The sequence below is a fragment of the Thermobia domestica genome, chromosome 1, assembly GCF_964235325.1.
Source record: "Thermobia domestica chromosome 1, izTheDome1.hap1.1, whole genome shotgun sequence".
In the NCBI taxonomy this organism is placed as follows: Eukaryota; Metazoa; Arthropoda; class Insecta; order Zygentoma; family Lepismatidae; genus Thermobia; species Thermobia domestica.
Genome location: NC_137454.1, coordinates 296,608,070 through 296,635,022, shown reverse-complemented (window position 1 = coordinate 296,635,022; position 26,953 = coordinate 296,608,070). Strand labels below are relative to the sequence as shown.

Sequence of the window (26,953 nt, the reverse complement as noted above, 5' to 3'; positions counted from 1 at the left end):
GCCTCCCTTTCCCCCCTTTCCCAACTATACCTATCCAAACAAACTCTCCTTACACAATTGAAATTACAAAATTGAAATTAAAAAAAAAAAGTTACACAGTGCCATTGTAACATGCAGACTTGCCAAAACACACACAAACAAATAATCACTACATTGGATAAAGTAGTTATACAGCTAGATATCCTTCCTTCTCAATAAGAGTAGGAAAAAAGGACAGTTCTTGACTTGACTTGAAGAAATCAAAAAGACAGTCATAACTTATGAGAAGATACATGAGTTGAATACTTTATCTAATTTATGAAGTGATTCGATTTTCATGTGAGTTACTTTTGGCTTTATGCTGAATAGCTGAGTTGGAACTTAGGACTGTGGTTGGTAATGGGCCGGGACGTAGCTAAGGGGGGCTTGGCTTGGCCCCCCAAATATTTATTTAAAATTATGTTACAAATTGTTTTTATGCTGCAATAAATGAAAAAAATATCCACAGTAAATTGAAATTATTCATATTTTTAAGAAAAGGTTACTTTTTAAATCCATTTATATGCTATTTCTTAAATGTTAAGTGAACGGTAGTAAGAGTATATAAGATCAGTAACTTTGGGGACCGGGCATCTTCTTCGTTAACATTGCGTGGTTCTTCCAGCCCTTAGAGTGATTCCAGCCTTACAGTCGCCTTGAGGTACTAAGAGCTAAAAATCTATGTGAATGCACGTTTTGTAACCGGCTAAGATAAAACTGAAAGGTCTATTCGACTCAGAGGTTAGGAGTATACCCTCCCATTGTTGGGTTTTGAAACAGAGTACCTTATATTTTAATTGTTTTACGAGGAGATATTGAGTTATATTTACTTTCTTATTTTTATTATATTTAATAACGATTCTGGCAAAAAGAGAATGGAATAGGTAAACTATTTAATCCCTTATCTGCTGGCGCTGGCAACACTGCGACTGAGCAGTAAAGAGTCTGTTTTCTTCCTGAACGTGGAGTGCGTAGTGGTAAATGAAATGAAATCTTTTAAGTCGTACGGTTATGCCGGCTAGGCTAGAGGCGGTGATGATGAGAAGTGAATGAAATGGTGGAATGAAGAAAGTAGGAAGAAATGGAAGAACCCCAAGGAAACCCACACACATGGTGTTTGTCCACCACAAAGTTCACTTGGCGCGAGCTGGGATCAAACCAAAGGCCCCATGCACAAGAGGTGAACGCTCTACCACTGGGCCACTGCGACTCCTGCGCAGTGTTTATTTGCTATATATGTGTTCTTGAAATTAAGTTAAATATGGAGAGATTTATAAAATCTGGATATTTTACTTCACATGGAAGAAGTAGTAAGCAATTGGTGAAGTATCTGCAGCGAAACTGATTAGGTGCATGTTGTTGCTGAGGAAAATATTCATTCAGATACCATTGATAAAGAAGCAGCTAAGGAAGTTGCTAGCAACTCATAAAACATAAATATGAATGACTGTTTTCAGAGGTCCAAAGAAACTGGAGGTGTCCTGGACTGCAAAACCACGCATGCAGAGAAGAAATTCGCGAGTGCTTAAAATGCACAGTACAGTGGCGATTGTGATCATTTGGGTCGACAGGGATTGCCTTTCCAAGGTAACGGTGAAGATGACAGCAGTTTAAATAAAGGGAATTTCTTGCAAATATTCGAGTTGTTACGACGTTTTGACCCTTTTTAAAAGAATTATGCAGCACCAGGAAATGCCACTTATTTATCCCCAGAAGTTCAAAATGAAGTTATGCTACGGTGAGGAAATAATTAATGTCATTGTAAGTGAACTGAATGCCGCTGGAAAATCCTACGTAGTCGGGTCAATACTTTATTTAGGAACTAATGTATGCCCTATCCAAATATCCGTTTTACAATCCTACAGTACTTCCGCAACAATTTTTATAGAGGTAGTTGGTGAGTACTTCAAATTATATGCCCGTAGCCAAACTGCCTCTAGATATAAAACTTGTTGCATGAGTACCTTAGGATTCTGAAACATGTCTTTTTGGATAGGGCAGATGCTAGTTCCTAAGTGAAATCTTGACTCGACTACGGTACGTCTCATAGTATTGGAGCTATGGACTTTTAAATTTCATTATTTCACGTTGTCATATAACTCCGAAGGGAAACATTTGTGCACCCAGGTTGGTCTATACTTTTCGTCTTATCTTGATGTCAGGTATCACCTCCTAAACGTTGTCGGTGAGGGTCAGAACCCATTTCAAACATGCTCCCATTCATCATACTCTTATTTAGCGTAAAAGGCAGTGAACTTGATTCAGTTATGTTGTGGGTCCAGGTAAATGGTAAAGTTGCATTTTTATGTAACATTGGGTGCATAAACAGTGTACAGCCCACACGACTCGTCCGATTTAAAAAAATAATAAAAATCTTCAATATTTGGAGACGGTTTCTCCTCTTACATTTTGTTGCAGCTCTTTAATAACAAAGTTACTGAGACACCCTATATTATCTCTCTCTCTCTCTCTCTCTCTCTCTCTCTCTCTCTCTATATATATATATATATATATATATATATATATATATATATATATATATATATATATAATATGGGTTATTCTATTTGCAACTGTGCCCCCCCCCCCCAAAAAAAAAAACACTCAGAACTCTGGCCACGATCCTGGTAATGGGTGGAGAAAAGAAGTTTCTTTTGATCTAAGTGTGAAAATGTCCAGCACATATCCTTCATAGTAAAGGATGGGCTTCTTCAGAAACCGAAGGACGATTACTTTTTTCAAATATTTTAAATTAATGTCATATCATTTCGTGTGTGACTCAATTCTATATGTTAAACTTGTTAATACTAATTGCAATTGAAATATAGACCTAAACTCTATAAACCGATGTAAACATTTTGCACAAATTCTGTGAATAAAGTAAAAATAGAAATGATAGTAATTCGCGGAAGATGATAATCTCTCCCCTTAATGAAAGTGACATAACACGTGTTAGCGTACCTGTACGCCGATACGTGAGCCATTTATTACCTTCTTTGTGTCGTGCGGTTTCTTGCAACTTAGCTTTCCAAAGAAAATATTCTATTTCCTTTAAATCGTTGTCAGATAATTCTTTGGCAAATTTCTGTCGATGTGAGTGTAATTTTTATTCATATTTTGAATTTGTCGTAGCTAATATTTAATGAAAGAGAATCATAATTAAATGAATAACTACGGCCTCGTATTGAGGTAATTTCATTGTGAAATGAAGACTTTCGGATATTTTAATTATTTTTTAATTATTATTATTTTAGGTAATCTTGTATATAAAATTGAATGTTTGTTAGTTGGTTTGTCTTACATTATGGCGCAATATGACAACACTGACGGTTCAACACTTGTAGCTGATCACCAACTATCCTATAGATGCAGTTACAAATAAGAAACTCGCGAATCATCGAAGAAACATTATCTACACCAGGCTATGATTTCCTGAAAAATTAGCAAGTTTCTTGTTTGTAACTATCTGTAGGATAGTTCGTGGCCAACTACATGTATTGATATCTGATACTGTCAGTATTGCCATATTAGATATTTATCAGGCCGTGGGATGTCTGCACTTGGTGACAGTGTGTTGTTCTCTTTTTAGAACGATACATTCCTACCCAACGTACTCATTAACACTCCTATTTGTTCATAAATAAAACCAGAACTGCCTTAATTTTTTTTTTCCACCATCGTATGTTTCTGACATTCGCGAGGATGAACGTCGAACCCCACATCCCATGGTTTGTCTCAAAAATACCTATTAAGATACACGCTCCCTAGGCGGGAGTTCTATTTTATTCACTCTTACAACTCAAAAGTTATGGTCCTTCAAAGTTCGTGTTGCGCGACTTTCCGGACACTCAGTATTTCAAATTGGACGCCCCTCCGGAAGTAAAGCATGGGATTATGCCTGCAAGTAATCAGTGTTTCGTCAATATGGCATGAAAAATTAGTAATCTATTCAAAAGTTCAAAAGAAAACCTACCTCACAACAATCTACTTCAGCGTTTCCCAACCTTTTTCAACTTGCGGCACACTGCGGGTCTAACTTGAATTCTCGCGGCACACTCATAGGTATTATTATTATTATTATTATTATTATTATTATTATTATTATTATTATTATTATTATTATTATTATTATTATTATTATTATTATTATTTTTAAATAGAAAATACCGTCGTATTTGTTTTCTTTGATTACTGACCTCCTTCTCACAAAGAATAAAGCTCGATCACTGGCTTTCCTCCATCGTAAATCATTATACTTAGTTTTCATTCAAATTAAAAAATAGAAAACAATTCCAATGAAATATAGAACTCACGAGGGAACCTATCCAAGTGCAACTCTGACTTCGAGTCGAGACTACGGTCGTTAGATACCTTGTCCCAAAAGAATATAACACGAAAAGTGATACATCCTCGATCGCAACCGTTGCAGAGATATAAGCGTGAAAAGTTAGAAATTGAGCTCCATACTATACATTACAAAGTCAGCTTCCGGGTCAGATTTTTCGGAAACGATCAGGTAAGAAACCTCAGCGAATACATATCAAATTAGTGTGGGGAGCCCACCACCCTTTGAATGAAAAAAATGTTGCCCCCGGGGCACTCGCAGGGTACCAGGCGGGGTCCAACTCAAAATTGGCAAATGGAACCGGGGGTCAAGTAGCATATTGTATGAAAGCTATTGTTAAATAAAAGAAGATAGAACAAATCTCAACTCTCTATGATGACCCTGTGCAAACGGGCAACTGGTCAAAATGTCAATACAACCTACATCAGACAATATATGGCCACTCTTCTAAATCCGTTAAGTTGAGATTTCTATATATTACAATTACAGTATTTTTTCATTGTAGAGGTTCATAGTAATGTGAAATTTAAATACACATATTTCCTGTCTTGCAATTAGGTTCCTATATAATTAATAATTTTGTTTTCATTTCCTCGCGGCACACCAGCGGCCCATTCGCGGCACACCGGTTGAGAAACGCTGATCTACTTAGTATGCAAGTTATCCTATTTCGTACATTTAGAAGAAGCTAATGGTAGGTGACAAGGTTTCAGGAACTGGAGTTTGAGGGAACAAATATGAGCAATAGCATCTGGTAAAGTGTGGTTATTGTCGTAGGGCTGTAGCAACTGAAACTATTTCTATTATTCTCCAGAATTTTACGTAAAAGAGGCAAGGAGTTTATTTAGAATTTTTTTCTATATGAAGTGGAAGTTCTATCGTTAGTATTTGATAGCGAAGGCATGGGATGGATCTTTCCTTTCACCTATTTGATAGTATATTAGTTGAGAGCTTTGTCATTGACCTTTTTTATTTCTTGCGTGAGTTGAAATATTTGATGAAAAAAAAAAAAAAGGAAATGTATAATTGTAAGTTATTTTATGCGTTGTATGAACGGAAAATAAGCGAAGGTGACCACGGTAGAACAAAGGCTGTAACGAGCCTACAAACAGCAGCTGTTTCCGTTCTGTTGGAAGTGGGTCGTTCACATGCCGTTATCGCAGTCATAAATGCTTATTTCTTTTTTCTACAAAAAAAGACTGTAGAAAGCGGGCATAAACCGAGGTGGTTGCAGAAGTAACTATTGTATGACACACACACACACACACACACACACATATATATATATATATATATATATATATATATATATATATATATATATATATATATATATATATATATATATATATATATATATATATATATATATATATATATAATATGAATAGCAGCTGTTGTTTGGGTGGATATTCGTTAAAAAAAAAAAAACTTTTTTTGTGATTACGGTCGTCAATGTATACTTATTACAGAAGTACTCTCTTTTTTGGATACACTTAATCGATGTCACTAAAATATTAAAAATATAGCGATCTCAAATTTATAATTCACTATTACTGGTTGGAGTTTAATCTCTTTTTAGCACCGTGGTTATGCAAGATGTGGGCCTATAGGTTAACACTGAGCGCCAAGCCCCAAAATCAGATGTTACTCCGGGGCCAGCAGTGTTCACTGGCCTATTAAATAACACATGAAGTCTGCATAACAAACACTTCAAGTATTAAGGAGGGATGTCCGTGTTTTGGCTGCTTACGAGAAATTTGCCAACCAACACCTTGCTATTGGTAGCAGAAGTTGATTTTTTTGCATAGTAGTTCTGCACGTGGTGGATGTGCATAGTAATTCTGTGTCTCTGTATTAATTTCCCCCCCTGAATCTTGCCTTTTACGCATATGGCATGGACTCAAATTTTTAGCACAGCCCTAAAAATGTTTGTACCTTTTTCTTGGAAACTACTGAAGGGATTCGTTTAATTTTTATACTATACACCCTACAGTAGCTGGTAATGCTACCGAACTAGGATTATTTTTCTATGTTACATACAAAGCGAATAATTAAGTTTTTAAAAATTCGAAGAATTTTAGTAGTGATTTTGTATATTTACCAAACAGTAATTAAGAGAAATAAAGGAACTATGATATAATTCTAGTTCAGTAAATAGAGGTGCATATAAGTAAGATTTGTGTAAAATTTGGCAACTTGAGCATTAATAGTTCGTGATAAAATGGTACATGAATGTCCAAAAATGCAATTTTGAGAAATTAAAAGTTTAAATTTACGATGGATTTCCATCATTAAGGACGATCACATTCCGAAAGCACCATAACCATATCCTTTGTCTTAGGCCGTCGTCTTCATCCTTCCTACTTCTGTTCCTCATTCTTGATTCCTTTGTAAGCTTCAAGTTGCCAATTCAGGTTTCGTTACACGTTTTCTGGTCATGTCTCGCAGTAGTTTGGAGGTGTATTCACCGCTTGAAATTCCCATATTTTCCAGAACACCAGTTCTTGCTTTATGGCCACTATTAAAACACAGAACAGCATCATACACTGCGATTTGTAGGATTTTTGATCCCGCAAATGTCATTGGGGTTCTGTGTTTTCCCATGCAAACATTTTCCCAAAAGAGCTCTGAAAATAGGTTTGATAGCATCCATTACTGCAGCATGCAATGAATGCTTATGTTCATAATGTTCTTCAGTTGCTTGGTCTCTTATACCCTACCCACACCAAAATTGTATCCTTTGGGACAAAGCATATGCGTTGGTTTCTTGTCAGTTGAATGTTCATGAAAGTCAGTTGTCCACTGTTTTCATCATCTTCTGCAGGTTGCCAACGTCTTCCCTGATTACTTTCCCATACCTTTAGGTTATCAATTTCTTTAGCACTAAGTTTACTACACAGACTAATAATGAAAACAAAGAACTGTGAACGCAGAACAGTGAACAAGAGTAAGCAAAATGATCTGTGTTTTCTTTTCGGAACGACAAAGCAAAAATATATTTACTACATCAATATAGAAGATTGGGATGATAAAACAACCTGAAAGGAACGTCAAAACGAAAAATAGATATATTTAACCCTGAACATATAACGGAAGCACACAATAATTTGCATTTCTCGAAGGGAATCTCATGTCGTATGAACTTGAAACTTCCCGCAATAAAACTTCAAAGACTGTAGATTCTGAAAATGCTACTTTTGGAAAATTTTGACCCCAAACACGGACATCCCCCTTTAAAGTGGAATCAGTGACGGCGACAGAGTGGGGGATAAGGAGCGGGTACCCTATCAAAGGCTAACCCTGCCCTCTCCCAGACATGATGTACTTTAATGTACGTCAGGTAATATAAAACTGTCCTTAATACACAAAAATATGTCCCCGAAATTGTCCATGTCTTTCCAGTTGCCCTTCCAAAAAAGTAAAACTGACGTCGTCACTGGACGATATCCGAACCACCATAATTCGTTTAAAATTTTAGGGCTCCGGGAGTTAAAACCGGGTACATTACACCAAGGGCAGATGCAGTAACCAGACCAGTGAGAAAGTGTTCGCTAATTTTATATAGGGTGAAAGACTTATTTTAAGAGACTTTCATCTACCGTAGATACCTTTACCTATTAAAAAGTGTCTAATCCACATTTTCCAAAATTAAGCTGTGAATATTTTTATGTAAACATTTAATTTCTTGCTTTATACTCTTTTATTCTTTTAATTACTGTCCTTACATATATCTTGTTGAATTCTTTTTTTAAAAAAGTTACATATTTCAGTGTAAAATGGTAAAATGGTCAACGTGCTATATCTGCATCTGTACTTATAAATAAATAAATAAATAATAAATAAATAAATAAATGGAATATTTGCAAGAGGAAAAGAACTACATTTGTTTTAAAGAATTAGGTATACTCAAGTGAATGATATATACAAGGATGTGACCAGTTTTGAGTACAATTTAACTCAGTATAGCTTGCTAATTAATAAAATTACTTCATGCTGCTACAGCCCATTGAAGGCTTATGGTGGATTATGTGGCACACACTCAACTGGAATGCATGGTCAGCACATTTGTCACAAGCCTTATTATTTCTGGCTTTCTGGTTCGGAGACCGTTACCTCTTATTTGAAATAACTCTTCGATTGTCTCCATGATGCTGGCTCAACACCGAAAATGCTTTTGAGAGTTGGGATCCAATCGGACTACTTACACCAAAAGCATGGCTAACGTTTGATTGGACGAAAATCAAAGTATAATGATATGACAATAAGTGATACTTTCAGGTTGTCTATAAAGTATTGAGCCTTTGGAGTCAAAATTTTACTCACCGATTTAAGCCCCCCTGGTTGAAAACGACCCACTTACGTATTTCGTTATTGCTGTAGCTTATATATTTGTCCCTCGGGGAGCCGTTCCAGGTCAAATCAACCACAATTTGAAATCAAAATTGACCTTACCACCTCAGATTGTCATGAAATTTTGCACAAAGGTACTATTCATATAGACTAAGAAAAATATCAAATTTCATCTGTATATATCAATCGGTATTGTAGATAAGGCTGTATAAAATATTAAAAAATACCCAAAATATTATGTTCAATGTATTTTGAAATTGGAATTCTGGCTCTCCTAATTGAGCTAGAGAGCTGGTTGAGGTCATTTTAAAGCATTTTGCATGCCCCTTCCTGTGGAGTTCAACATCGTATAGGCTGATACAGAATTGTTCTTTCAAAGTCAGAATCAAAATTTTACTTCCAATTTTTTTTTCAAAAAGTGCGTATTTTAAATTTTTGAAATTAATTCCATGAATAGATAGTACTGTAAAGCACCTGGCAGTGTATGAATTTGGGATGATAAATGGGTTCATTGTTAAAAAAAAATCAAAACTAACACTAGTGTTTTAATACCCTGTACCTAGCTGAAAAATACAAGTATGCAATGTTTTTTTTGTTTTACGTGTGGGAATAAATGTGGAGAGTAGAGTACTGGGTCTAATACTCTACATATCATACAGACTTGTAATCTGCTGGCAATACTTATTAGCCCATACTTTAAAAACTTTAACTTAAAGCAAAGTTAAAGTGACGATACTTTTGAATTTCAGTTCTATAATAAAAGTTAATAAAATAATATTAATACAAATTTCACAAAAATGTTACTGTAAATAAACGTGGTTTGTAAAAAAATATACATATAGCACTGATGCGACAACAGGGTGACTGGTTTAAACCAGTTTTTTTAAAAAATAAAAAACGGTGTAAACAAAAAATGCCACAAATCGTGTGAATGTCATAGTAACGTTTTCACATACACTGTGTGATCAAAAGTATGCGGACACCCCCCCAAACATACGTTTTTCATATTAGGTGCATTGTCCTGCCACCTGCTGCCAGGTAGTCATTATCAACGACCTCCGTAGTCATTAGACATCGTGAGAAAGCAGAATGGGGCGCTCCGCGGAACTCACGGACTTCGAACGTGGTCAGGTGATTGGGTGTCACTTATGTCAGAAGTCTGTACGCGAGATTTCCACACTCCTAAACATCCCTAGGTCCACTATCTCTGATATGATAATGAAGTGGAAACGTGAAGGGACACGTGCAGCACAAAAGCGTACAGGCCGACCTCCTCTGATGACTGACAGAGACCGCCGACAATTGAAGAGGGCCGTAAAGTGTAATAGCCAGACATCTATCGAGACCATCCCACAGGAATTGCAAACTGCATCAGGATCCACTCCAAGTACTATGACAGTTAGGCGTGAGGTGAGAAAACTTGGATTTCTTGGTCGAGCGGCTGCTCATAAACTACACATCATGCAGGTAAATGCCAAACGACGCCTCACTTGGTGTAAGGAGCGTAAACATTGGACGATTGAACAGTGGAAAAACGTTGTGTGGAGTGACGAATCACGGTACACAATATGGCAATCCGATGGCAGGGTGTGAGTATGGCGAATGCCCGGTAAACGTCATCTGTCAGTGTGTGTAGTGCCAAGAGTAAAATTCGTAGGTGATGTTATGGTGTGGTCGTGTTTTTCTTGGAAGGGGCTTGCACCCCTTGTTGCTTTGCGTGGTACTCTCACAGCGGAGGCCTACAGTGATGTTTTAAGCACCTTCTTGTTTCCCACTGTTGAAGAGCAATTCGGGGATGGCGATTGCATCTTTCAACAAGATCGAGCACCTATTCATACTGCACGGCGTGTGGCGGAGTGGTTACACGACCGTTACATCCCTGTAATGAACTGGCCTGTACAGAGTCCTGACTTGAATCCTATAGAACACCTTTGGGATGTTTTGGAACGCCGACTTCCTGCCAGGCCTCACTGACCTACATCGATACTTTTCCTCAGTTCAGCACTCCGTGAGGAATGGGCTGCCATTCCCCAAGAAACCTTCCAGCACCTAAATGAAAGTATGGCTGCGAGAGTGGAAGCTGTCATTAAGGCTAAGGGTAGGCCAACACCATATTGAATTCCAGCAGTACCGATGGAGTGCGCCACGAACTTGTCAGTTTCAGTCAGGTTCCGGATACTTTTGATCACATAGTGTACCTCGAATCATCTTTGTTAGTTTAATCCAATGTTCACCTTGTAATTAAGGGGTCCCGATGGGCCCACAAAATTTCTCCCAACTGAAACCGAGTAGTGGTTCAGATGCCACTTCAAATAATGTCAAATCCTTCATAACCTCGCTTTTACATAAGGACGTTAAGCCTAAACAAACCAAACGAACTGAAACAGCTTTAGCGGGTAGGCCAGTACCTACCCCAAAATTTTTAAAAAATATAAACATCTGAAAGGTAATACGTAAATATATATTTACTGCACTCTTATATATATTTATATTTTAAAAAATAAAATAAACATTTAGCATACTCAAAATTAAAATCCTGAAGCCGCCCCTGCTAACGAAACAAAATCTATCTTAACTACCTGCTTGCCTGAATGTCTGTTTCATAGTTAGCAATATTTTTAACTTTGCGTAAATATATTGATAAAAATTAGGGAAACCTTTTCGATTACATCTATAGCTTATCAATTGGACTTTTTAATTTTCTTGAATATCTCACACTAAACTTTTAATTGAGGAGTTTGATGTAGAGATGCAAGGGTTCGGAAAAAAACCGGCTTTTTTGGAAAAAAACTCGGTTTTTTCTGCTTTGCTTTTTTGCTTCGGAAATTTTGGGCTTTTTTCAAAATACTGCTTTAAATTGATAAAACAGACTTTGTATCGCTTCTCTATAACACAAAAAATCATTTAATTAGTGGTTGATGCTGATAATAATATAAAACATCGAAAATAAACTATGAATTTCGAAAAAATATTTCAAACAATTTTTCTTCAACATATTTACATTATAAATTCCACAGGATTAACCAATGTATATAATAAGAATTTTTTAACCTCCTATATACAAAAGTAAGCAGAGTTGGCAAGAACCGTGGTTGTTTTTGAAAATGCCAAAACCCCGTTTTTGGGGGGATGTTTAAACCAGGCTTTTTTGGTTTAAATCAGGCTTTTTTGACTTAGATTTTTTGCTTTATGTATTTATATTACATATTCACAGAAATAGCCTAAGTTTGTTTCGCCTTGATGTTATTATGCAACAGCGGGGTTATGCCGGAAGAACTCCCATAAGCTTAAAGAAGTGCGGTCAGTAAATTTCTTAAGTTGAGAATCTCCCGCCCTAGCCATTGGGAAAATCCCGTCATTACTTGAAATGTAAGACAATAACGGGAAAATCCTGTTATTGCTTTGCATGTAAAATTTAAAGGTCAACGTACCATAATCAGTACGCTAAAACTGAGGTATTAAATTACAAATTTAGTACCGGTACGTAGATATCATTGAAAGTCCAATCCAAGCTAATGTTGGAAGCTACGTAGGCAATCGATAAATTTTGCCAATTTCTATCAATATATTTAAGCAATATTGGCTTCTTTATAAAACAACACGCATTTAGGCATGTAGAAATATACAATTTGGTTTGTTTCGTATATTTAGGCTTAACATCCTTACGAAATACCGAGGTTATCAAGGAGAAGACTTTCGCTTAAACTGACATCCGAACCGCTACTTGGGTTACGCATGAAAGAAGGATTGTGGTTCGACCGAGAATTGAACATGGGACACCTTGATTAAAAGGTGAAAGGGAAATAAAACTATTGCAGGTAGTTTGATATCTGGAAACGTCACCATGAAGTTCACACGATTCGCATTTTTCATTCTTTTTATTTTTGTGGTTTAAACCAGTTATTAAAAAAAAGTTGGTGTAAACCAGCCAACCCTAAAAGTAAACACTTCTTTTTAAAGAATACACAAATAACTAGCAAAATAGTATGTAGTATTTTTACTTCAAAATATTCCATACCCTGTTTTTGAAACAAAATAAAATTAAAATAAAACATAAGAGAAATACTTAGATTTATATGATACACTTAAAGGCTGCACATCTAGAGCTTTTGGTTCTGTATATTCTTGAAATTCTACAGTTAAGTTTTATAGAACCACCATCACAGTTTACCCAATCCTCAAGTTTTCTGAATTTTTAACAAGAGGGATTCAACATATCATTACGGAACCCCCCCCCCCCAAAAAAAAAAGACTACGGAATATATTTAAGTTAAGCTAAATACAACTGCACAACAAACATGACTGAGTGATTAGCTTTTGCGCTTCTATCGGGAAGTCCGGGATTCAACCAGCATTCGACCATTCTGACAAAGCTTTTCTTCATTCCATCTGTGAATGTAGAAATAGTGCGTGTACTGTGAGTTGGGCGACTTCCTTTTTATTGTTTTTAAATCGTTATTATTACTAATTACCAGCAGTGACGGTTTTGTGAAGGTTAGGGGGCGGTCTTTCGGACTGAAGCCCGTTCCCCAAAGTTACGGAATGTCTGCAACAAACGAAATATCTATTATTTATGCCTTTACTCATAAACTTTAAGCTCCCGTCAAGTAAAAATTACGAATGTTTAAAAAAACTAAACATTAGTAAGAAATCCTTCCCAAAATACTTTTCTAAATCCGCCACTGATTCTCAGTATAAAATGATTTTTAAAGTTGTATCCGGAAGATTATTGCTAAACATATAAACGAAACGAAATATTAGTTATGCCTGTACTCATAAACTTCAAGCACTTCCCAAATAAAATTAGGACTTTTTAGGAAACGAAACAATCAGAAAAAAGCCCTCCTAAAGTACTTTTCTAAATCCGCTACTGATTATTTGTATAAATTGGTATTCAAGGTTGTGTCCGGAAAATTATTGCTAAATCACTTCACAGCTACAGTATAACAGAAATGTGGAAGTACGGTTTGACGGATATATTGAAAAACGTACGCTTTGACGGATAAATAGAAAAACGGGCAAGTTTAACTTTTGCGCTAGAAGCTAGAGTACTAAAAGCTCTTAGAAATGAAACACGGATGACAAACTAGAGAAGAAAAAAGATGTCGATAACTCAAAAGTTAAAATAAAGTTAAATAGCCTCTAAAATTACCCTCAAATACTACATTCTTCATGTTAGCTTTAATTCGTAAAACATGTGCTCCATCCATCTTGATGGTGAATTTCAGAGCGAAATATCACATTCAGGTCATGGAATTTTTATCTAACTATAAAATATACTATAAGAAAGCTATTTAGATAGAAAAATCATGAAGTTGAAAAAAGCCAAAATTTCCAAAATTCTCGTTTTTTTCCCAAAAAAGCCGGCTTTTTATGTGAAAAAAAACCATCGATTCAAAAAAGCCGGCTTTTTTGCATCTCTAGTTTGATGTAATAAGGGCGTAAGCAAGTTTACGCCCTTTTTGCATCAAACACATTTGTGGCTTTTGCCATGCTTGTTTAGCCTCCTAGTAACATTTCAATTCAATGTCGGAATAAAATGCTGCATATTACATTGTTTTATGTAAGAAAGAAAAAAAAAAACATTACTTCAATTTTCAGCATTGTTTTTCTCCAACTGCATGTTTCAGACTTACGCCCTTATTGCATCAAACTCCTCAATTTTAAAATTTCAGCATTCATTTGTATAAACTTCGTTTTAGCGCATTGGTTATCAGGGACCTACGCAGGAATTTGTTTCGGGGGATCTACAGCTTTTCAGAGGGGGGCTTAAATTCAGTATGAGGGCAAATTGTATTAAAATTTTCAGATGGTTTGCAGGGTTGGGAAAAGGAAGTGTCAAATAAACTTCAATTAGAAGACATATCAGGCTATGTCACTGCTGTCTATGAAGGAAATTGGTGGCTCGGGTGTTTTAAAGAAAAATGGAGAACTTGATGAAGTAAAAATAACTTCATCCACCTGGGCCATCCCCACCGTTCTCATATCCGAGAAATGCTAATGTTCTCTGGATGTTAGTAGTGGTCGTTTTGATAAAATTGAATCCTGTAACTCTCACTGGAAGTTATGTTCTTCTTGAAAGTGATGTATACAAATGATAAACATATCCTACTTCTTATTGAAAAGTTACTCATCTATGCTCTTTCATCATGTAAAACTTAGCATTCTTGTGTTATTACCCTACGTACAGAGTATGATTGATTGAAAAATCGTTTTTTTTTTTCAATGAACTGATCATCACCTCAAATGTATCCTTTGCCAGGTGCTTTACAACAATACTGTCTATTCATGGAATTAATTTCAAAATTTTAAAATATGTACTTTTTGAAAAAAAATACATTTTTGATTTTGAGAAAAATAAACAAATTGTGTATTAGCCTATATGATGCATATCACAGAAAAGAGCATGAAAAGTGTTGTAAAATTACACCTCAACCAGCTCTCTAGCTCAATTAGGGGAGCTGTAATTCCAATTTAAAAATTCATTGAATATGCTATTTTGGAGAATTTTCTTTTTAAACTTACCATAGCCCTATCTTCAATATCCGTTGATATATAAAGTAGAAATTTTGTATTTTTCTTAGTCTGTCTATATGCCAGTATGTACAGTCCGCAGCAAAAAACCTGCAACATGAGCATGTAATGTTTGTGAAACTAAGCCTAACAACGCAGGGGAATCAACATAACGTCTAAGTGGCACGAATCACGCCAGGAGAAACCTCGGCGTCCTCTCCAGCACACTTATTTTGGAGCAAAAGACTTCGTCGTTTCACAATAAACTTACATGCTCATGTTGCAGGTTTTTTGCTGCGGACTGTACAAAATTTCATTAACATCTGAGGTGGTGAGGTTAAGTCACTGTTGTATTGATATGGAATGACCCCGGGTCGTTTTCGACCCAGTATTAAAGTTAACCAATGGGAGGTCAGCAAAAAGAAAATTAAATTCACCAAAAATAGGTCGAAAACTGTCTATTTTCCAAAATATATCAAAGTACAAAACAAAAAAAGATAAGGGTATATATGGGTTAAAAATAAATTTATTCTTATTCGAAAATAACATCAGAAATACCATGCAACATTTTGGTAGACTACTTTCTGCCATTTTTCCGGCAACACCATAATTTGGTCGTTATAGCTAGTATTTCTTTTTTTTTTAATTGTGGCACGTAGTTTTCATAGGCTTCCTTTTAAACTAACTACTAGTTTTGCAGATGATGCCAGGCCCGTGATATATGGTGGATAGAATAAAATCATCCAGTCAAGTTATCTCGATTTCTGACGAGTCGTTAAAGATGCATGCGATTTAGCGTTAGAAGCGTGGTATATGAGACGCCCTTTCTAATTGACAGTTCCGGGCATTTCTTTTGAAATACTAAGTTCACTTAACACTAATTGTCGACAGTACAGGTCCGAGTCTATAGTCTTGCCCGACAGCAGCATTTCGTGATGCATAATGCCCTTTCAATTCTACTGAACGCACAGCATAACCTTCCTGAACTTCGATGTGGGCTTTGTCACAGACTGTAGATATTCTTGTTTCGATCAACAATCCTTTTTTGCACATTGTTGTTGTAGGTTATCCACTTTTAATTACTCGTGATCAACCGCTTCATAAATGACTGGAGTACGTTACGTTTCAGTAAAGATTCGCAGATCAAAATTCAATCGAGTATATGGTTTTGAATCAATCATGTAGCATCCAAACGTCGGACTTTTTTTTTTTATTATTTTTTAACCAGCTTTCTCTAAACGGTGTAACAATTTGGTGAAGAGAATTTAGGTCATTGGTGACGTCATGACTACTTAAATTTCCGCCTTGTTGTCTCCACAGTATTTGCGCATTTATTGAAATGAAATTGTAAAATGTAGCGCAGTTTTGCGGGGAATTCACTGATCTTCACAGCGCAATAATTTTCGTCTGATTATATGGATTTCAACACTTTTTGCACTACTTTCAGCTTTGTCAGCTGCTGAATGACGTTAGGCTTGACTCGCTGCGACTCCTATGCCCTGAGATTTTGTACACGTACTCCATCTCGTGCACGGGAGCAGCGGTGGCTCAGTGGTAGAGCGTTCACCTCTGGTGCTTCGGGTCCTGGGTTCGATCCCAGCCCACGCCAAGTGGACTTTGTGGTGGACAAACGCCGTGTGCGTGGGTTTTCTCGGGAGCTCTCCCGTTTCCCCCCTTCTTCATTCCACCAATTCATTCGCTTCTCATAATCAGCCGTCTCGTTTAGCCTAGCGTGCATAACCGTGGGACGTAAAGATTTCATTTTATTTTTCATTTTCCATCTCGTGCACAAAAAGCTCACTACTTTTTATAATACTGATGTAATCACTTCTCTAAAATAAACTTCATATATCTACAATTGAGGCAACCCCCCTGATTTTACTTGTCATGGATTCTTTACAATTGAAAAATGAATCCGCGGACCCGTATCTCTACTCATGCTCAATATGGATTACCAGTATTTTTACAGTATTTTTCATCCTCTGTATGTTGAAATCACCCAGTGGTAAATCAAACATCATCATCTGCCTCGCACTGTGATCATTGGCTTGGATTTTTCCTCAATATAACCTGAATTACTTTCATCAATTAATTTGAGTCATTCCACAAGTCTGAGAAGAATTGTCAATTACATTGTGCCGACTGTAAATCGGTTACAAATAAATGAATTTAGTATATGTAAGTAAATAAATGTTTTTTGGGGAAAGGCGGAGGCAAAGCGCGACTTTTGACAATACCGTGATATCTGAAGATTTTATTTCTGAGGGTTTAGAAGAAAACATAAAAAGTGGTTCACATTAATGATCAGCTATACTTGATTAGGTCACACTGCAAGAACAGTTATGCGTGTGCGAAAGTGCGCGTTTGTTTCCCCATGAACTACATTCAGATAACTGACAGTTAAAAGAAAGAAAAAAGACAGGCAAACAGAAAAGTGTTAAATCATCTTATTTCCCAAGCCACTGGCCTTTTAAAAACAAATTGGACTGAAAAAAAAAAAAAAAAAAACCTTGTGACTGAAGTTAACTACTAGTTTTACACAACATCGTGTGAAAATCGAGGGTGGATACTTAAACACGTACGACTTACGCTTGAGGTAATATATAAAATATTGATTATACATTGGTTTTCGTATGAGTAGAAAGTGACCTGATATTTTCATGTGTCAACATAAACAAGTTATTATTGCGTCAGTGACTGGATACAGTTTCATACCGAGAACATTTTATTAAAAAATAAATCAGTGTGGAATGTGTTTATTAAATGATAGGGGGGAAAGTTATGCCATAATTAATTTTGCAAGTTCCGCTAATTTGAAAGGTTTCAATCAGTTGATTTACCCGTAAGTCATAGGGTAGTATGACGTTAGTATTTCAAGTGGTACAGAATATGTTAATTTTCCTACGACGAAAGGGTTATTGTCTGGTATATATTTGGAATTGAATATTTGTTAGCTCCGAATTATTACAGCTGTTTATATATGCAAAACTTAATGACAAGATAGATAAATAAAATAAAACATGGCGTAGTCGTTGAAAATAAATGGAAGACCGACAAGATGTTGGTAGAGGACTTCCATGCGTGCACATGGAGCAAGGCATTGCATGGTGTGATGCCTGTGTGACTGCAGCACCGAATAGGTCTGCTTCCTCAACGTGAAATAATTGAATGAAAGGGACGATACATTGTGTGTCAGAGAGCTGTTAAAGTGCATTGTGGTAGTGTTACTTACAACATGGCCCGAGACCATATATTTGGATGACTTCATTCGGTGAAGAATCGTCGGGGAAACTGGAAGAAGACTCAAGTATGACGAGTATAGCCACGACCATCGAAAGACAGATTGAGAAGGCCGTGGTAGAGCACAAAAGTGTGGAATTGCCCACACCATTGTTTCACGTGCAAGGGGAGCATTGCGAACCACAGGCAATTCTGTGCTAAGAAAATGTGATGGTCGACTACGGTCAACTATAGTGGGTCTGTTATTTCATGTACCATACTGACACCATATTTTCTATGCATGGTTCAAGTTTCACCGATCTGTATCTCGAAGTGACACAGTATTGCGAAAGTTACTTTCGTCCTTAAGTTCTGCATACCAGAAATTACATGGAAGTTCAATATTGCCATAATAAATTTTTGATAAATGGAATCTCTTTCGGATGAAAACAGTTAAATGTTAGCCAGTGTAAAACTTTGTCTTATGCAGAATCGTTTTGACATATTATTAGCGCCATACTAAAGGCCTGACTACTGCAGGAAACATATGTGAACGGTGTCGTCCCACTTGCGACAGTCCTATTAGCGATAGGAACTGTTAACTGTCCTATGAGCGACCGATTCGATCTGTTAACTGCTCTATGAGTCACCGATTCGTTCATACTAAGATGATGGAAGAACATATGGTTCTCTCTTCTTTAACTTGTTTCATGCTAATGTGATTTAGAACCTAACAAAATGTATTATGAAAAATTTCACTCTACCTGAATTTAATACGTGAGAATGCTCTCATTACATTAACAATCTTTTATACGTTTTTCCTAATATTATATTTTTGAATTAATTTTTATGAATACACTGACTATATCAAGGGAAAAACTAACTAAATATTTAGAGTACATTAGCCTTTAAATTTAATGTTAAAATGATATGGAGTATAAGTTTAGACTGAATATGTTTATGGCATAAGAAAGAGATCAGAAAGAGATAGGGGCGTCATAAGAAAATTTTCTAGGGAGGAACATCTCCATGGTTGCTATATTACGTCTGGTATATCTGGCATTTAATATACGTGGTTTGCTATATTACGTATACATTTTCGTGAGTCAGGGGGGCGATCCTTACCTTCCCATCGGGCGCCCATGGAAAGAGGGTGTTCACCACGTAAGGATATCAAAGAAATCTAAAAACACGGTGTATTCGAAGAAATTATTACACAAGTTACAAATCTCTCGCAGGACTTAGTACGTCTAGTTTTAAGGGATTATTTCAGATTGCTGTACGACAAGCTTTTATGTATAAGTCAAAACAAGGGAGGAAGGCAAATTAAGCAATTAGTTTACGTTTTAGTAGCTTACAATAGGGGGGAAGGTAGTTTAAAGAGTTTACCTTTTAGATTGTTTAGAGCAAACTGCATTGTATTTGGTGGGATTGGTTGAGAATAGCCAATCAGATGTAAGGGATCTCAAAAGCTGTCTTTTATCATTGACATTTTTTTTTCATTTTATTCACAGTGTCTTAGGAAGTCTAAAAAGTAGATAGTTGGCGAAACTGTTACACGTTTAAGTTTTCCAAAATAAAATATATTACTGTGCTTAGTGAGTAATTACATTTGAATCAAATTGAGTACAGAAAACAGAGCTTTTGAAGAAAGGGGATATTACAACTGGATTTTCAATAATTACATAGGAATATACTTTTCATGGAAATATCCCTGTTGTCTCGTTAAGTTATTTGATATGTTTTATGTCAAATCTAACTCAAAATTAAAATAATGTTTATTTACACTCATAGTAGAGAAAAAATATATTTGACGAACAGTATCACTGGCACGTACATATTTCATACCAAGGTTGTTCGGGCCCTAATAACGCCAGAGGCAAACATATTTTACGAGAGGGAATCATGTCATCTTCCATCATCTCAATATAAATGAATCGGTCGCTCATAGGACAGATAAGTTCCTGTCGCTTCTGGGACTAATTCATGTGAACTCTTTAGTATGACACTAATCACGCGTCAGAACGACTCTGCATAAGGCCCAGTGAATTACATGCTAAAACCGCGCAATCTAGTCAGCAAAACGAGTGGATATCCAATTATTATATTAGATCGATCAGTAATTTTTGTTCAAACCTAAATTTAACATCCGTTAATAATAGTTGTCACATTTTGTAAAGTGTTACTCTTTTTGCAGATATAGGTAATTTATGTAACAGCATAAGCTCTCCTTGAAATTGATGCGTATTTCATTGCATGTTTATGCTTGCTTATGTAGAAACTTCTTAAGCCGTGTAAACGCATGAAATTACTTGGAGTTGTTATTAATTTTTCCATTATAATATGAATTTTAATTTCATTTCACTGAAAAAAAAAAAATAAAAACGTCAACCTGCTTATCCTAGCAAAATTAGCTGTAATTTAGTTGTTAGACAAAAATCTTTCCTCATAAATAGCTGACAAAATGGATCTAAACCAAGTAGGGCCTATGTACTACTATCTAGGTAACCAAAGGCAATCTGAAGGCAATTATAAATCACCGAAAATGTAACACAAAATACTATTATAATTAATATATTGTCGTTGCTTTGGTTAGATTTTATTTAATCGTCTACCAAAATTGGTTCCAGACCAATTGCGGAAAGTGTCATCCTTTGCTTCTTTCTTTCTCTCTCTCTCTCAAACAGGCTGTTTAAAATCATTGATTATAAGTACTAGTGTTACCCACGGGATAAGACGGGAAAAAGAGTTGAGTTGATTTTAGTTTAGCGCCCCTTTCAGCAGCGAGGCTATATGAGACGTGGACCTACTGATTAACGTGGAATCCGAACCACATGAGCTCCCGCCGGGAATCGAACCCGGGTCTCTCACGCCAAAGGCGCGTACGCTAACCGCTTAGAAGACGGGAAAAAGAATAAGGTTATTTCGTCTTGTAATTTTTTTCTAGAAATCTCATCTCATTTCGATTCTCTTTTTTTTTTTTTTTTTTTTTTTGTGTGTGTGTGTGTGTAAAAGTTTGCCAATTTTCCGTTTTCTTCCAATTTTTTCTTCTCAGCCTACACTTCGATGATCCTATTCCTGATCTCGATCAATTCCCTTTCCTTTTTATCACACACTTCTTGATGATAATCGTTGATTTTTTTTCTTTTTCCTTAACCGAAGTTCTTTCTCTAACTTAGTCAATAGTTTATTCTCCCTTCGGCATTCATCCATGTCTTTCCACACTTATTGTCTGATTACATTTTTCTGAGAGTTCCTTGACGAAATCATCTATTAGATCTTTAATTGTCGCTACCTCATTTGTCCTACGCATCTTCCAGTTTCAAACGTTAAACGTGTTAAACGTTACATATAAATAATAATAATAAATAAAATACTAATTTTTGTCGGATTCTAGCAATTCTCAGTGAGGTGCAGAAGCATGGGTGTTGATTACTACTGGGCTTTTGATATTTTTTTTAAAAAAAATTGAGGAGGGGTTTGGTACGACCTTACGGCTATTGTAAATGAATACTTTAAAAAATACTTAGATTTAACATGTAAAACATTTTGTTATACAAAACAGCTATAAAACGGACTGGGATTACATAATCTACGAATTCTCTGTAAGTGTAGTAAAAATTCGTTCGGTTCCTATTAGAAAATGCGTTCATGTAAGAAAAAGTATATTTTGTGTAAAATAATAATAATATAATAATAATAATAATAATAGGGAGACGAAAAAAACTTAAAACGTTGTGCTACATACTGGACAGAATAAAATTTCTAGTATTACGCACTACGGTATACCCTGTAGGCTAAAGAAAACTGATAATTGATTAGAGTGAATGTGCGTGGAATGAGAATATGGAAGGAAACGGGAGAACTTCGAGAAAACCCACGGACACAAATTTAGACTTTTTGGGATCTAACAGGGGACCCCTCGCATCACAGATGATCTGCCGTGTCTCCCAAATACGGGGGGGGGGGTTGTTAACCCTCCTAGTAATAACCAGGGTGCGAAATCATTTGAAACTGGTGGGGGGGAAAGAAGTTCAGCGATCCATACTAATGCTTCGTGGAGCCTTCAAAAAATTTAAATATTAGTGGATTATTATTATTATTATTATTATTATTATTATTATTATTATTATTATTAATAATAATAATAATAATAATAATAATAATAATAATAATAATAATAATAAATGTTCAAACTAGTCGTCATTGTTATTTAAAAATACTTTAATGTTATTTATACATTTAACCAAAATTGGTAACTTATGTACTGCATTTGACATACACTTCGGTGCGTATGGTCCAGGGTTAGACTCTAGTGGGAGCACAGTACCCTTGTGTTTACCATTATATTGAAGATTACATTCGCGAAAATAGCAGTAGAGATCTATAAGTCAGAAATAATAGTCCCTGAGAACCGATGTCCTAACCAAGCGTTAGAACTACTAACTTGAAGCGCTCCACCTGGCCAGCCATAGATCACCATGGGCTGCAGAGTACTTTATTATTATTTATGAAATTCTCGTTTCTTCGCTAAGTACGTACGTAGTGTCTCAGTTTGGTCGTTCAGATATCCGGTCACCTTTGTAAGTCTAAATAATACCATGTATCTATATTGTATTATTATGTCCCTTTCACATTATCCGGCGATTTGCCGGATCCGGATCCGGCGAATTGCCGGACGAGGTAGAAAGACATTGCAAGCAATGAAGCTTTTCACATATGTCCGGCGGTCGCCGGACATTCATCCGGCGAGCAAAAGCAGCCGGATCTCCCTGCTAGAATCCGGCGCGGCAAATCGCCGTGTATAGCCAAGCGGGACATTACAAGCAATGACGCTCTTCACATATACGCGGCAAACTACCGGATGGGTGTTGGGGGAGGAAGCAAGTGTTGCCAGGAAAGAGCAGAGGCTGCTATAATATGGGAGCGTGTGGTTTTGTGTGTTATGTGGAGTGTGTTTGTGTATGTGGTTATGTTCTAGCCCAGTACATCTGGAGTAATTAACCAAACCTGTATATACAACATATGGGGAAAGATGACATGTAAAATGAATTGAAAACGACCAATATTACCCAAGTGTCGAAATCAATATAAATTATTATTTTTCTATGTAATAGAAGATTGGGAGATGTCCGTGTAGCACTGGACAAATGACCTTCTATAAATTTGCGGTGACCCAAAATTGAAATATACACTATCAAATATTTCAGCAATACAGTCTTTTGCTATATATTTATGTACTATTTTGCTACGCAAAGCAAGAGAGAATTCATGATGTGATATTTGATAAATATATCGTACTTTATATATTTTATAATTATCTGGCTGTAATTTCTTGAATACTCCTCTGAATTCAGAGACTAGAGCAGTGCATTAAAGAGACTTGAGTCAATAGTCGGAACGCTTAAAACAAAAGAATAAACCCGAAATAGTATAATAATAATAATAATAATAATAATAATCTAATATAAATAAAATAAAGAGTTTGTGTCTGTCTTTGTGCGGCATAGGACCATACGAGTGGATCGAGAGTTACCAAAATTTGGTCACGGGTACCTTGGTCCAGGCTCCAGATCAAACCGATGCGTTTTTTTTCGAACCAGGACATGTAAAATTCGAACCAGGAGGTCTCAGGGGGGCGTTTACCAGGACATGTAAAAGTAGTAGAAAATGACCGATATTAGTGTCAAATCCATAGTTTTCGCGGTCGCTGAGATCAATGGTAACACTACCATTAGCGATGACTTCAGCCACCATCTGTATGCGGGCCGGGGATCACCAGAGAGGGGGGGGTGGAGGAATTTCGAGACATGTAAAAATAATCGAAAATGACCGATATTAATGTCAAATCCATAGCTTTCGGGGTCACTGAGCTCAATGGTGAAACTCAAGATAGCGTTTACTTTCACATTTAGTTCCCATCAGCTAAGGAACTTGGGCCAGGAGATCACCGAGACATGTAAAAGATAATCCACAATGACCGATAATTCACAGTTTTCGCGGTCTGAGATAAATGGTGATACTTTCATTAGCGGTGATTTTCAAATTCAGCCACCATTGTATGCGGGCCGGGAGTCACCGGGCTGGAGAATTGCGAGACATGTAAAAATAATCGAAAATGACCAATATTAGTGTCAAATCAATAGTTTTCGCTGTCGCTAAGATGAATGGTGATTCTCCCAAGGTGCTGACTTCCAAATACAGCCCCCGTTGACTGGGAGCCAGAGGCGTTGTATTTTCAAAATTGGAACCAGAGGATCACAGAGGCGTTTACTTTCTATGTAAAAGTAGTAGAAATGACAGTTGTTAGTGTCACATTCATAGTTTTTGCGGTATCGGCTGAAGACCAGTGGCGATTTTTTCACAATTCGGACCAGGGAGGGGTCTCAGGGGGCGTTTACCGGGACATGTAAAAGTAGTAGAATATGACCAATATTTGTGTCGAATTCATATTTATCGAGGTCGCTCAGATGTATATTGATACTCCCGATAGTGTTTACGTTCAAATTCAGCCCCCATCCTCCTTCCCAATGAAAATACGTACGTTGTTGGATACATATTCACACAAAATGTATCTAATTTTAGAAATGTTTCTTAATTCTTCTCTCATTGTTCAGTTTGTTTACATTGATATTTTATCTGACCCGTGCGAAGAACGGGCATAACAGCTAGTAATAACAATAATAATGCCTACAGACCAGTCTTCGGGTCAGTGGCTGAATGTTGGCTTGAGATTCTCGGATAGACCTCAACGATTGACTATCCCGAGAGGACTTTAGCCTGATTTTCTCAGTCACAACAGTTGAATACCGGAACGGTATTTTAAATATCCAGAACCGGGCCGCTATTTTGCCCAAGTTTATCAATTGTGGAAACAGTATAGAAAAATGTCTTCCAAAATACCGCTTCTCTAATAAAAAATGCACATCTTTTCTGTATGTGGCATGTTCTCTCATTCGGTAACAAACAGGCCCGTATGTGTCTCTGACGTTTTTTTTTTTCTGCCTGTGTCTTAACAAGGCGAGTAGAAAACACATTTTGCGTCTGTCCATTACAACCACCACAACACGACAAGAGTCACTGAGTTTTGTATCTTCAGTTGCACAGCAACCCTGCTCGCATATTTTTTATCCACGGCAAAACGCCGGATAATATGAAAGGGGCCGAAACCGGATTCGGCAAATCGCCGGATAATGTGAAAGAGGCATTAGTAAGAATATATTATTATAAATAACAGATATGACTTCAATACAAATACTTGATAGACAACAAAAATCCGCGCTCACCTCAGGTGCGTGGGGTCATTGTCTGGATCCTAACTCGCGCCAAATTCTGCTTGTGGTATACAAACAATTGTGTGGGGGTTTTCTCGGGGTCCTCCCGCTTCCTTCCACTATCTCATCATGACCGTCTTCCTTAGCCTTAATGAAAATTCGTAGAACGTTAAACTTTAGAAAATAAAAGCACTAACACTATAATACGATTGATTTGCTGATTTAAGTTTAATGACCCTTTTCAGCAGCGAGGCTATGAGATGTGGACTTACAGTTTAAGGTGAAATTCGAACCACTGTAATCGTTCAAATTTTTGTCCTGCGGCATCTGTGACTGTCGCGATACTTTTAAGTGTTGCAGCTGTAGATGACTTACTGAACACCTGGTAAAGTTCGCCTAACAAATATTCAAAGTTGTGAACAGCATTCACAACACCAAAAACTCTTTCAGAAACAAGATCAATTCGATGTGCCATGCAGTGTACGCTAATTAGGCACGGGTTGACATTTCTTCTAATTTGAGCAGGAACACCTTCGTTTCTCCCAGTAAACACTGCATCCCCGTCCGAACTAAATCCAACAAGTTTTTCTTTAAGATTAAAAATATATATGCCATCTTCGGAAAATGCTTGAATAATTTTCTCTTCAAGGGATTTTGCATCGGCATTTTCTACAGGCACTAATTTATAAAAACGACAACAAGGTTTATTTTCTTCGTCCACATATGTTCATATAACAGCAAGTGCTTATCCGCAAACCTGTTTGTAGGTTCGTCCACTGAAATTGAAAACCAATCTGTTTGTTTGAGAAATTTTACCAATTTTGCATGCAACTGGTACGCTAGAGAATAAAGGTCTTCATCTCGTCAACAACCGAACAACCGAAAAAGTTAAACACCTGATCCTTTTACAAATAAACTACGTTTTTTAAAACAGCATGCATTTAAAATTATTGTTTGTCTGAAAATTTTCATTATAGACTTACTTATATATTCCTATTAAGGTGTCCCCCCTTACAGATTTTGGTGAGGGGGAAACGGAAGTGTAAAATTTTTGGTGGGGGGAAATCCCTCCCGCCCCCCCGGGATTTCGCACCCTGGTAATAACTATTGTATCTCTATCTAGCGCTCAATATTGAATGAGTTGGTTTTCCTCTATAGGCCTAATGAGGGGTATTGGTGTTCAAGAATTTTATATTTTCTTTTGTATACTTTACACAGAGTTAAAAGAAAG

The 26,953-nt window shown here is 36.5% G+C and overlaps 2 protein-coding genes across 4 annotated transcripts in view; one reads left to right on the top strand and one right to left on the bottom strand.

Annotated features, from left to right (window-relative positions):
- Positions 1-26,953, top strand: part of jvl (javelin-like) — a 360,284-nt gene that overhangs the window by 180,925 nt on the left and 152,406 nt on the right. The gene's annotated exons all lie outside the window — the stretch shown is intronic.
- The window catches only part of LOC145665668 (uncharacterized), a 35,716-nt gene continuing 15,526 nt past the window's right edge, over positions 6,764-26,953 (bottom strand). The window contains exon 3 of the mRNA XM_081732847.1: positions 6,764-6,993. Within this exon, the coding sequence (XP_081588973.1) occupies positions 6,764-6,993 (230 nt within the window). The remainder of the gene's footprint in view (positions 6,994-26,953) is intronic.